We start from the raw sequence: 12809 nt of genomic DNA on the forward strand, positions 1-12809 counted from the left end.
GCGAAAGCTATATATGGGAGCTATATCTAAATCTGAACCGATTTCAACCAAATTTGGCACGCATAGCTACAATGCTAGTTGTACTCCCTCTGCAAAATTTCAACCAAATTGGGGTAAAACTCTGGCTTCTGGGACCGTATTAGTCCATATCGGGCGAAAGATATATATGGGAGCTATATTTAAATCTGAACCGATTTCTTCCAAAATCAATAGGGATCTATTCTGAGCCAAAACACATACTTGTGCCAAATTTGAAGTCGATTGGACTAAAACTGCGACCTAGACTTTGATTACAAAAATGTGTTCACGGACAGACGGACATCGCTATATCGACTCAGGAGCCCACCCTGAGCATTTTTGCCAAAGACACCATGTGTCTATCTCGTCTCCTTCTGGGTGTTGCAAACATATGCACTAACTTATAATAGCCTGTTCCACAGTGTGGAGCAGGCTATAAAAACTTTAAATAAAGTGATATTGAAAATCTTGGTTAAACATGTTTGTTTAATTAAATTTCAGTTCATTAAATTTTTGCGTCCATCCGTTAAATCTGTACGTTTTTGTAGCCGAAAACTCAAAAGTTAACTTCTCCAAATTTTAAAAAAGTCGAATAGTCGATTTTTCAAATATTGAAAAATCCTATAAGCGAATTGTCCATATTTAGAAAAACTTGAAGGATGGAAAAATTGACCTTGACAAATTTTTGAGAATTCGAAATGTCAAAAATTGTGTTTTTTCCAAATTTAAAAAAAAAAAAGTTGAAAATTCAACTTACTAAAATTTCAGAAATTTACAAATTTTACCGAAAGCCTTGCAAAATTTACTTTTTAAATTTATGAAAAAGAATAGCCTATATTTAGAAAAAGAATCGTATTTTACAAACTTACAATAAGTTCGAAAAATCGAATTGTCGACTTTTCCGTTCAACGTGTTCAAATTTTCAAAAAATCGAGAAATCGAAAATTTTACTTTCCAAAGTTCTAAATTTAGAACAATTTTAAAGGTTCAGAATTTGACGTTTACAAAATTGAACAAAGTGAAAAATTTTGAAAAAAATCGACATTTCCAAATTTTCTAAAAGTCAACCTCTCCAAAATGTTCAGATGTTCAATTTACAATATTGTTTCATATATCATATAAAATCTCGAAATATCAAAAAATCTAACTTTAAAATTTTTTAAAAACTTGAAATATAAACAATTTATTTTTTTTTTTCAATTTTCAAAAAGTCGAAAGGTCAAAAGGACGACATTTTATAGTTTTCAACTTTAAAACGACCTCAAGAGGTCGCAATTTCCGTTCAATCTGTTCAAAGTTTGAAAAATTCTAAATTATGAAAATGTCGAAAAGTCGACTTTTCCTAATTTAGAAAAATTGTAGATGTCAAAAATTTTACGTTTGCAAAATTTTAACAAATTGACATTTAAAAATTTTGAAAAAAAAATGTACTTTTCCAATTTTCTAAATGTTGAATTGTCAAAATGTCGACTTCTCAAAAATAAGATAATTTGAAAACTCTAACAGTCGAGTTTCAATATTTAGAAAAAATCGAAAGATTGAAAAATCTAACTTATAAAATCGACATGTCACAAATTGAGTTTTTTTTCAAATTTTGAAAAAGTTGAAAGGTCAAAAAGTCGACTCTTTAAAAATTTCAGAAATTTACAAATTTTATCGAAAAACTCTAAAAGTTTACTTTTCATAACTATCAAAGGTTCGAAATGTTTAAAACTGGACTTACCCAAATTTTAAAAAGATAAAAAAGTTGACTATTTCCACATGTCAAATATTTACAAATTTTGAAAAACTCTAATAGTCCATATTTAGAAAAAGAAATCGATTGAAAATTCGCCTTTTATAAACTTACAAAATTTCGTGAACTCAAGAGGTGGATATTTCCGAGATCAATCAGTTCAAATTAAAAAAAAAATAGAAAAATCGAAAAATTTATTTTCAACAAGTTGACTTTTCCAATCAAAAAAAAAAAAAAATTATAGGTGGAAAATTTTACTTTTACAAAATTTTAACAGATTGACATTTACAAATTTCGAGAAAAACTACTTTTTCAAATTTTCTAAAAGTCGAAGTTTTCAAATTGGCAAAAAGTCGACCTCTCAAAAGTATACAAATTTTGAGAAATTCTGATAGTTGAATTTTCTATATTTGGAAAACCTCGAAATATCAAAAATCGACCTTTACAAATTTTTAAAAATTCGAAATGCCACGAATTGAGTTTTTGTTCAAATTTTGAAAAAGTCGAAAATACGAAAGGAAGAACATTTTCAGAAATTTAAACATTTTTCGAAAATTTCGATTTCGAAATTTACTTTTCAAAATTATGAAAACGTCGTAAGGTAGAAAAATCGCCTCTCAACAACTCGAATAGTAAACTTTTCCATATTTGAGAAAAACTCGAAAGTTCGAAAATGAACATTTACTAATTTTAAAGTCAATTAAAAAAAGAAAATTCGAAAAGTCGGTTTTTACAAATGTGGAAAAAAGGTCATAAAGTGGAAAGACCGACTTTTTAAAATGTTTAAAAACTCGATATCAACTTTTACCAATTTTAAAAAATTACTAACATTTACAAATTGTGAAAAGTAGAATAATTCACCATTCCAAATTTGGAATAACTCAAACGTTCGAAAACCAACATTTAGAAATTTTGAAAAAACGACCTTTTCAAGTTTCCAAGCAGCCGAAAAGTCGACGTTTTCAAATTTAGAAAAATTCGAACGGTCGAATAGTCGATTACAATCCCAATAGCAGAGTTTCCAAAAAAAAAATCTTTCCCCACATCACCACATCATAAACTGATCCCCACATCAATATTAGAGGTGTGCACTGACACGAAATTGGCGTGACTCACGAAAATTTTCGTGATTCGTGCGTGAGTCACGCTCACGCGTGAGAGTGATTAACAAACTAAAATGTCGTGCGTGAGCGTGAGTCACGAAAATAATATCTTCGTGAGTGTGCGTGAGTAACGAATTACGTTCACGAAAATATTCCTGCTCACCAACATAAAACCCTTAAGTGTTAAATTCAATTACAATTTTAGTGACACCTGAGATGTTAAGAGTTTAATAATACTCTCGATTTTAATAATGCTCATGTTTTCAGACACTTCGGTAAGGAAAATTAATCATAAAATTGTGGGGGAACCCACATACTACTTGGTTAAAAATCGAGTAGGTTTTCAAATAAGAATTGTGACAACTAAAAAATAAATTTTTATTCTGTACATTTTTTCAACTTCAGAAGTTTAATAAAATAAAAAATAAAATTTTCTTATCAGATAATTTTATAATTGGTGACCCCGAACGTTTTCAAATGTCACGAAGAACAACAAGATCATCATCTGGACCAACGGTACCAAACGGATCAGAACCCAACGTTCAATTTTATAAAATTATTCGTGAGTCACGATATTTTTCGTGAGTCACGATATTTTTCGTGAGTCACTACGTTTTCGTGCGTGAGTACAAATTTTCTTTTCGTGAGTGTGCATGAGTCCTACCAAAAAATATCGTGCGTGAGTATGATTTCTCAGTCGTGAGTGAGCGTGAGTAAACTATTACTCACGTGCATACCTCTAATCAATATGCGTGGTAAGGAGACAAGCACCTTTTTTCACTGTCAGATCTATGCCACTTTGATTGTGTCAGATTTGGATGGTTTTGACAATTTCGTCCAACATCGGGCACTGCACATCCCTCACAGAATAGCCAAAGTGATCATTTACATATAAATTTTTTTGTTTAGTGTACGTAGAAAGAGTCATCTACCATATTAGATCACTAACCAGCCATTCAGGCAGGCAGGCAGGCAGGCAATTCACAACCAGTTCCTTAGCCGATTTGCAAATAGCCGGCAAAGCAACGAAGAAGACAGTCACACCGACGACCCCATAGTAAGAAGAAGAAGAAGAACCCAGAAGAACCACATTCCTCAGGTTCATCTCTCTCACTCACTGATGCATGATGCATGCAGCAGCACACACAAAATTTACGAAAACATGTTCCAAACTTGCCACACAAAAAAAAGGAGTTTGCATTGAATTGGTGGTCTGTGGTGTGGTATGGCTGTTGCCTGGTTAGGTTCTTGCCTCACTTTCAGAATTAAGTTCTAAATTTTAATTTTTTGGTTCAAGTTTACCTTTTTTGTTTGGCCCATTACTTGCTCTGGCTGACACTGCTTGGCAGGCAGGCAAGCACCTCTTCAGTTCAGTTCGGTTCAGTCAGCACCACCATCATCACCAGCACTTGATAAAAAAAAAAAAAAACAAAAAATATGAGACGGCATAGCTTTGGGAACGGTATAGAGCCTGAACAACACGAATCGACTACCAAACAAACATCGAACCTAGCCATAATGGCAATAATATCACAGGCGCAACCATTGTGTCGGACGGATGCTTTGTTTAAAAATGCTATGGAATGTTTCATGTTTCCTTCTCACCGGTCCGAAACAGGAGGGTCAGGTCGGTGGTGCTTATCTTAAGGCATGTGTTGTGCTAACCAAAGAAGGGAATCATTTCGGGGATGAAAGGGGCCAGGAAAGTTGAGAATATGTTTTGGCAATACACACATTAAATTGCCTGGAACAACACCGGCAATCACTAACCACTAACTTCGGCAACATCAGGAGCAATACAAAATTTATAATATACGAGGGTCGGGCTTTAGCTAACCCTATACAAAACAAGTAAGTAAAGTAGAAATACTATATCATACCCTAAACCACCATTACAGAATTAGTAATCATAAGCATTTGTGGGGTAACATATAGGTCTGGGAGATAAACCGCAGTTGCATATTTAAGAAAATTAAGGGGTACATGTCTATGGGTGCTTTGTGTCAATCTGACTATAGCTCATTGTTCAGGTTGACACCCTGTTAGATTTAAGTTTCATGAATTGTAAAATACACCCCTGAATTATAACGATATCTGAAAAAATGACAAATGACTTATCGAAACTTTCTCTTACTTACTCTCTCGCTCAAATACCCGAAGGTACGAATACCCCCGCCAATAAATTAAATTTTAATTTATCTTTTTAAAACCCGAAATTTAATTGTGTTTTTATTTATTTCCCCCCCTCATTGATAAATTATTTTATTTAATTCCCCGCCTTTTCATTGGTCCTTCGAGCCGGATTAAACCGCCCGAGATTTAAAATAAAATAATTTATCATTGAGCTTCTCTTTTTAGAGCCCGAAAATCAATTGGTTATTTTGGTATTTTTTACCCCCTAAATTATTGGCTATCACCATTGTTTTCCCCTATAATATTCATCATACCAAGGTAAGGTTGTTGACATTTATTAGTGGTGAAAATAAAGTAAACAAAAGTGCAAGAATATCAATAAAATAAAAGAAATAATAAATACAAAGTCACTCTTTCGTTTGCCTGTGTGTTGTTGTTGTATTTTCATTTGCCCATACGCTTTGGTTTCTAACAACCAAACGAAAACAACAGCTTGCATTATTACCCCCACTCCCGTCTCTCTTATCAAGTAGTGTGGTTGACTGTTATACGGACATACGTGTGTGTGTTGCATTCAATTGTACTACATGTTGCATTGCATGTTCGAGTGAGTTGTAACTGAACATTGCACAGTGGGCCCGATAGGAACAAAAGTTGTTCATTAAATAATTTTGAAAATTATTTTACATTGAAAAATAAATATTCAAATTAATTATTTTAATTGATTAATTATTGGAAAATATTGCAAGTAAAAGGCAATTGTGACTGTTTCGTATAATAAATAATAGTGATATCGAACTAACCCCGTAGTTTCACCCGTTTGAAATATTTTTGATTCTTGCACATTGTATCGTATACTAATACGTAGTTTTGTTGCACAGTGGTGTTGGTAAGACCAAAATTGAAATATTTTTTAATTTACGAAAAATATTCAAAGGCATTAAATATTTGTTTATTGCCAATAATAAAAAAAAAATCATAACTTTTTTTAATTTTTTGAACCCTATTTACGTTTGTTGTTGGAATTGAGTTCTGCAACCCCGTTTTCATACCAAATTAAACTTTTTACTCGAAATTTGAATTTTATTGAAAATAATAATGTCTGATATCAAGAATTTGATTAAAAGCGCAGACCGCTTAATTGATTTGGATATGTTCGTGACTTCGCTCAAGGAGGATGATCACACCGTCCACAGCCTCAACATTCATAAACAGGAAATTATTCGACTTTGGGAGAATTTCCGTGAAATTTATGAGGAATTGTGTGACACTATGGGTTCTAGTGATGATATTGCCAAAGTTAAGGCAAAATATATCGCAACATATAAGACGTATGTGCGTGGACTAGCCCTTATTGAGTCTTTAATTGAAAAGCTCAATGCGAAGAAGAAGTCTTCTAGTTCATCCCTTCCAATTCACCTTCCCCCTTGTGATACTGAGATTTTTTCTGGTGATTATAAATCTTGGCCTACGTTCAGAGACATGTTCTCTGCCCTATATAAAGATAATGAACATATCAGTAATATTCAGAAAATGTATTATCTGATGCAAAAGACGGAAGGTGAAGCCCGCGATATAATCAAAACATGTCCGATTACTAATGAGGGTTTTCAGATGGCTTGGCAAAATTTAGTCGATCGTTATGAGAACAAAAGGGTTCTTGTAAACGCCCAACTCAAGATTTTATTCAATCTTGCACCCGTTTTAAAGGAATCTGGCCCCTCTATTAAGCAATTGCAGCGTACTATGAGCGATTGCATAACTAATTTGTCTCTTTTGGGCATTGATACGAAGAATTGGGACGTTATATTTGTTTTCATATGTTCCACCCGTCTTCCTGAAGTTACCCTAGGACATTGGGAGCAATCTCAAGGGTCAAGTTCTGACCTACCTAAATGGGAAACAATGGATAAGTTCTTGACTGCTCGGTATCAGACCCTTGAGTCCGTCTTTGACATTAAAGGCGCCCATAATATTTCGACGTCTTCTGGTCCGAGTTATGTAAGGAAACCTACTAGCCCAAAGAGAAAGTCAATTACTACTAATAATGGTAATAGAAGTTTTAAGAGCTTCTCTACTACTATACCATCTAATCCTCAGCAGAAATGTCCTCTTTGTTCCGAATCGCATCCCCTACGATTATGCGAAGAATTTCTTCAAATGTCGGTTAACAATCGATTGGAAACCGTCAAGCGACTCAAATGTTGCACAAATTGTCTAGCTTCGTCGCACACTTTTAGCAATTGTAAGAGCTCAAATATATGTTTCTTCTGCAAACAAAAACATCATTCTCACTTGCATAGAAGGGAATCCTCAGCACAAGTAAGTCGAGATTCGAGCTCACGACCTGGAATGACCCGCGATATGGGAAATCCAGCCCGATCAGCTTCTGACGATGTTCCTTCTACATCAGAGGCTGCCCGTTCGTTGCAAACTTTTGCAACTGCTATGGAAACATCACAGTTTTCTACAGTTCTTTTGGGAACTACTGTGGTAGATTTGTGTTGTCATGGCGTGAAGTGTTCTGCTAGAGCATTGATCGATCCTGCCTCGCAAGCAACTTTTATTTCCCGAAAATTGCAAAAGAAACTTGCTTTGCCGATATTCCCAGTTACTTCTGCGAATATTGTTGGCCTAAACGGCACGATATCGGCGAAGTCTACTAATGTTTGTAGGATCTCTTTGTGCTCCCCTATTGACCCAACTTTTGAGTTGTCGACAGATGCGTATGTGGTTGACAAGTTAACTGGTCGTTTGCCTACTTATTCATTGTCACAGCTACTAGATGTAGATCTGCCCGAAGTCACGATGTGTGATCTAAAGTGTTCTCATATGGACCTTTTACTGGGTGGTGATATATATTCTCGGATAATGCATACTGATGTTCATAAGCACCCTAATGGTGATCTTATTGCCCAGAAATCAGTTTTCGGTTGGATCGTGACTGGCAAAGTCTCCCAAACCAAGCCCCTACAGTCGGTGGTATCATTTTACAGCCACATAGAGTTGAATGATCAACTTGCTAGGTTTTGGGAAATCGAAGATGTACCGAAAGTATGCACTATGTCAGAAGAGGATAGATGGTGTGAGGAATTATACCTACGAACGACTTATCGTAATGATAATGGTCGATATGTTGTTTCACTGCCTTTTAAGCGTGAATACCCCAAAGATTTGCAACTTGGTTTGTCCCGGAATAATGCCATTTCTCAATTTAAGCGAAATGAGTCGCGGTTAATGAGAAATCCCGAGCTGAAGATTCAGTATGACAGGGTACTACTAGAGTACGCTGATTTGGGACATATGACCATGATTGATGAGAATAAGGTAAATTCTTCTAATACTGTGTATTATTTACCCCATCACGCTGTTTTCAAGCCTGACAGCGCCACCACTAAATTACGTGTGGTGTTTAATGCTTCCAGTGTCACTTCTAATGGCGTTAGTCTTAATAACGTATTGTATACTGGACCCGTTCTACAAGCAAATCTAATTGTTTTGATTCTCCGATGGAGATTATTTAGATTTGTCTTCAATGCCGACATCGAGAAGATGTATAGGCAAATTCTGATTCATCCCGATCAGGCGTCATATCAGCGAATTGTTTTCCGTCTAGCCCCTGATGATATAATCCAAGATTTCGAATTGAACACGGTCACATTTGGTGTGAACTGTGCCCCATATCTTGCTATTCGGACCCTACTTAGACTTGCTGATGACGTCGTGGGTGAGTTCCCGACTGCTGCGGAGATAATACGTTCGCAGATGTATGTCGATGACATTTTGGCAGGAGCTCACAGTTTAGATGGTGCCATGAAGAGCCGTGATGAACTTATGGAAGTTCTAGGTTCTGCTGGGTTTAGTCTAAGAAAATGGACTTCTAATGTGCAGGGTCTTTTGTTAGATTTACCCCCCGAATACTTATTGGATAATGACTTTTTGAATATTTCCAATGAAAGTACCGCCAAGACTCTGGGTTTACGTTGGAACGCTGGAAAAGATGTTTTCTTTTTCAAGTTGGTTTCAGCCCCTACTAGATCTTCCGTCACCAAACGAGCTGTTTTGTCTGAGATAGCTAAATTGTTCGATCCAGCAGGTTGGCTGGCCCCTAAGATAATAGTTGCTAAGATTATAATGCAACAAATTTGGAAGGACAAAACAGATTGGGACGAATGTTTGAAACCCATGACTCTGAATAGATGGTTTGCGTTTTTGGACGATTATAGTGAAATCGAACGGATAGAGATCCCCCGATGGGTTGGTTTCAGCCCAGACCATGAAGTTCAGCTTCATGCATTTTGTGATGCTTCTGAGAAAGCATATGCGGCTTCACTATACGTCCGAATTAAAAACGCCCCTGGTGATTATGTCACGCATCTGCTCGCAGCACGAACTAAGGTAGCGCCAATCAAGGTTGAATCCTTGCCCCGTTTAGAGCTCTGCGGTGCAACTCTATTGGCTGATATGGTTGAGACTATTCGCTCCGAGCTGAGTCTCCCAGAAATTGAGACATTCTATTGGACTGATTCGACGATAGTTTTGTCGTGGCTTCAGAAGCCCCCGTGCCACTGGCCTACGTTTGTTGCGAATCGAGTAGCTAACATCTCTACGAAAATCGGTACTAGTAATTGGCATCATGTTCTATCACACGATAATCCCGCCGATATAGCCTCGAGAGGTTCGTCAGCGCGCGATCTTCTAACGAATAACCTTTGGTGGAAAGGTCCCGCTTGGTTATGTCGCCCTCGCTCCGAATGGCCAAAATCTACGTTTAGAATCATGACGAATCTTGAAACTAAACCGATTCAAGTCAATTTGAACCAATTATCCCCTCCTGAGGATATTTTGGCCCGTTTCTCTGATTTATCCAGAGCCCTAAGAGTTTTGTCATATGTATTCAGATTCTTTCATCGAATACACCCGAAGTTTAAATCGACACAGACGCATTCATCCTTCAACTTGGAACAGGGTGAGATCAACTTTGTGAAAGGTCGTCTTGTTGTCCTCTGCCAGCGTCGACATTTCCCTGAATATGTGGCGCTGGAGAACAATGCGCAGTTATCTCGAAAGAGCCCTCTGTTGAACTTCAATCCGTTTATAGATTCTGTTGGATTTATGCGGATGAATGGTAGACTTGCGCGTTCCCCTACTCTCACCTATGACGAGAGATTCCCCAAAATTCTACCCTATGATGCCCGGTTTACCAGATTGTACCTGGAGTACATTCACAAGAATACGGTGCATGGTGAAAATTCATTAATGTTGAGATTAATGAGATTGGAATTTTGGGTACCCAGATTGAAGAATCTCGTAAGGACAATCATCCATAATTGCCGTGCATGCGTATTGTTTCGGAAGAAAACTGTAGACCAAATTATGGCCGCTCTTCCCCCTGAGAGAACTACACTGTCTCGCCCGTTTACATGCACTGGAGTCGACTTTGCAGGCCCCTTTGATATAAAGACCTACATTGGTAGAGGTTGCCGTATCACTAAGGGATATGTGCTTGTGTTTGTCTGCTTTGCGACTAAGGCAATTCATTTGGAAGCGACAAATGACATGTCGACTGATTGTTTTATTGCTGCGTTCACCCGATTTTTCTCCCGAAGAGGCTGCCCTTCTAAGATGTTTTCGGATAATGGGACATCTTTTGTAGGAGCTTCTAATGTTCTTGGTAGAGACCAAGCCCGATTTCTCGCTGAAGTGAAGCAAAATCTTATTTCGCTTAACGCCTTCCAATTATTAGAATGGAAATTTATTCCCCCTGGTGCGCCACATATGGGTGGTCTTTGGGAGGCAGGAGTTAAGAGTTTCAAGACTCATCTTAAGAAAGTGTCTCACGCTCAGAAGTTTACTTTTGAAGAGTTCAGCACAATGCTAGCTAGAATCGAGGCATGCCTTAATTCTAGGCCCCTTAGTCCTATGAGCGATAATCCAAACGATTTGGCTCCTTTGACCCCAGGACACTTCCTTATAGGTTCTGCCCTTCTCTCCCCACCGGAGCCCGACACGGCAATTGAGTCGTTAAGTTATGTGAATAGATGGCAGAAACTTAAGGTCCTTTCTCACTCTTTCGCCAAAAGGTGGAAAGAGGAATATCTCGTTGAACTCCATAAGCGAAATAAGTGGAAATTTCCTCAAAGAGATTTTGCCGTTGGTGACCTGGTAGTAATCAGGAAAGATAATTTGCCTCCACCAGAGTGGAAAGTAGGTAGAATCGAAAAGATCTACTTAGGCCCCGACAACAAAGTGCGAGTTGTTGACATCAGGGTTGGAAATTGTACTATTACAAGGCCCGTTGTCAAACTCGTACTACTACCTGTTGATGGACAAAATTAATAACATTTTATTTTCTTTGTGTGTGTGCTGTCCCCATTTTTCGTATTTCCAGACATGTCTGGCCCATCACGTCGTCTCACAAATGAACGCCCTGAGGCAGATAAAGACGTCACCCAACGCACGAAGAAGGGTAGTGAGGTGCGGTGTAAGATATGTTTGCAGCCTCACGTACTTCGTCTCTGTCCTCGTTTTCGTGCGATGGATTCGGCAAAACGTCGGAGAACAGTGATGAAGCTCGGCTTTTGCTTCAACTGCTTGGCGGAGTCCCATAAACGCTTGAATTGCAAGAGCCGTGAAAGATGTATGGAATGCTGTGGTGAGCACCATACGATGCTCCACCCGAGGTTTGTTGGGAAGCGTGAAAATCCCCCCAGTGCCGTCGCTAGCCGACCCCAGAATTCTAGGAAGGCCACGGAAAAAGCTAAACCTAGGAAGAAAACTCCACGACGAGACACCCACCAAAGGCGCTCGCTAGATGCTCGTAGCAACACCAATGCAGCCAATAGTATGTCGACAAATCCGGAATCGCATCAACCTCGAGCCGCCGGCGGACGATGCACCTGTGGTCACAATCCGGTCAACACTTCCACTGTTAGCCCCAACACCGGCAGTGGACCTGCTACGATTGTGATTCACGTCCATTCTGGGTCCCATTGAATTTATTTATTTATGTTTTTTGTATTTGTATGTCCATTGAATTGTAAATTGAATTCTCGTTTTTTATTGTCCCCTAGCTCCTGCTTGCCCCTATGTTGCATTCCTGCAAGGGGGGCGGGATGTTCAGGTTGACACCCTGTTAGATTTAAGTTTCATGAATTGTAAAATACACCCCTGAATTATAACGATATCTGAAAAAATGACAAATGACTTATCGAAACTTTCTCTTACTTACTCTCTCGCTCAAATACCCGAAGGTACGAATACCCCCGCCAATAAATTAAATTTTAATTTATCTTTTTAAAACCCGAAATTTAATTGTGTTTTTATTTATTTCCCCCCCTCATTGATAAATTATTTTATTTAATTCCCCGCCTTTTCACTCATAGTCAATGTTGCCAGGGAAAATGTTCGGTTTACCCTACAAGGACATAAAAAGTTCCCTACTTTCCCATACATTCCCAAACAATTTTCCCTACTATATTTTTCGTTAAATTTAAAAAATTTTACAAAACAAAAATGGTTCTGAGTACTTTATTATCTTAAAACATGAATATGCACCGTATATAACTTAGAATATAAATTTGTATTACCACTACGGTTGCCACAGTTGGTAGAATTCTACCCAAATTAGTAATCTTTTTTGTTAAATCTCTATAAAAATAAAATTTTGGAAAAAGTTTCTATAAACAAATTTTTGTGAGAAATTTTTCTATAGACATAAAATTTTGACAATAAATTCTATAGAAATAAAATTTTGAGAAAAAATTCCAAAGAAATAAAATTTTGAGAAAATTTTTTATAGAAATAATATTTTGAAAAAA

At 37.3% G+C, this 12809-nt stretch overlaps 2 protein-coding genes across 2 annotated transcripts; both read left to right on the forward strand.

The window, feature by feature from the left end:
- Window positions 1-5199: 5199 nt before the first annotated feature.
- LOC142236334 (uncharacterized) lies at window positions 5200-12192 on the forward strand. Its single transcript, XM_075307588.1, has 2 exons — window positions 5200-5307; window positions 11381-12192. The coding sequence occupies exon 2, from the start codon at window positions 11383-11385 to the stop codon at window positions 11983-11985; it is 603 nt and encodes a 200-aa protein (XP_075163703.1). The 5' UTR covers window positions 5200-5307; window positions 11381-11382; the 3' UTR covers window positions 11986-12192.
- On the forward strand, window positions 6088-11328 carry LOC142235828 (uncharacterized). Its single transcript, XM_075307085.1, has one exon. The coding sequence runs from the start codon at window positions 6088-6090 to the stop codon at window positions 11326-11328; it is 5241 nt and encodes a 1746-aa protein (XP_075163200.1).
- Window positions 12193-12809: the final 617 nt, after the last annotated feature.

The sequence above is a fragment of the Haematobia irritans genome, chromosome 4 (assembly GCF_050003625.1).
Source record: "Haematobia irritans isolate KBUSLIRL chromosome 4, ASM5000362v1, whole genome shotgun sequence".
In the NCBI taxonomy this organism is placed as follows: domain Eukaryota; kingdom Metazoa; phylum Arthropoda; class Insecta; order Diptera; family Muscidae; genus Haematobia; species Haematobia irritans.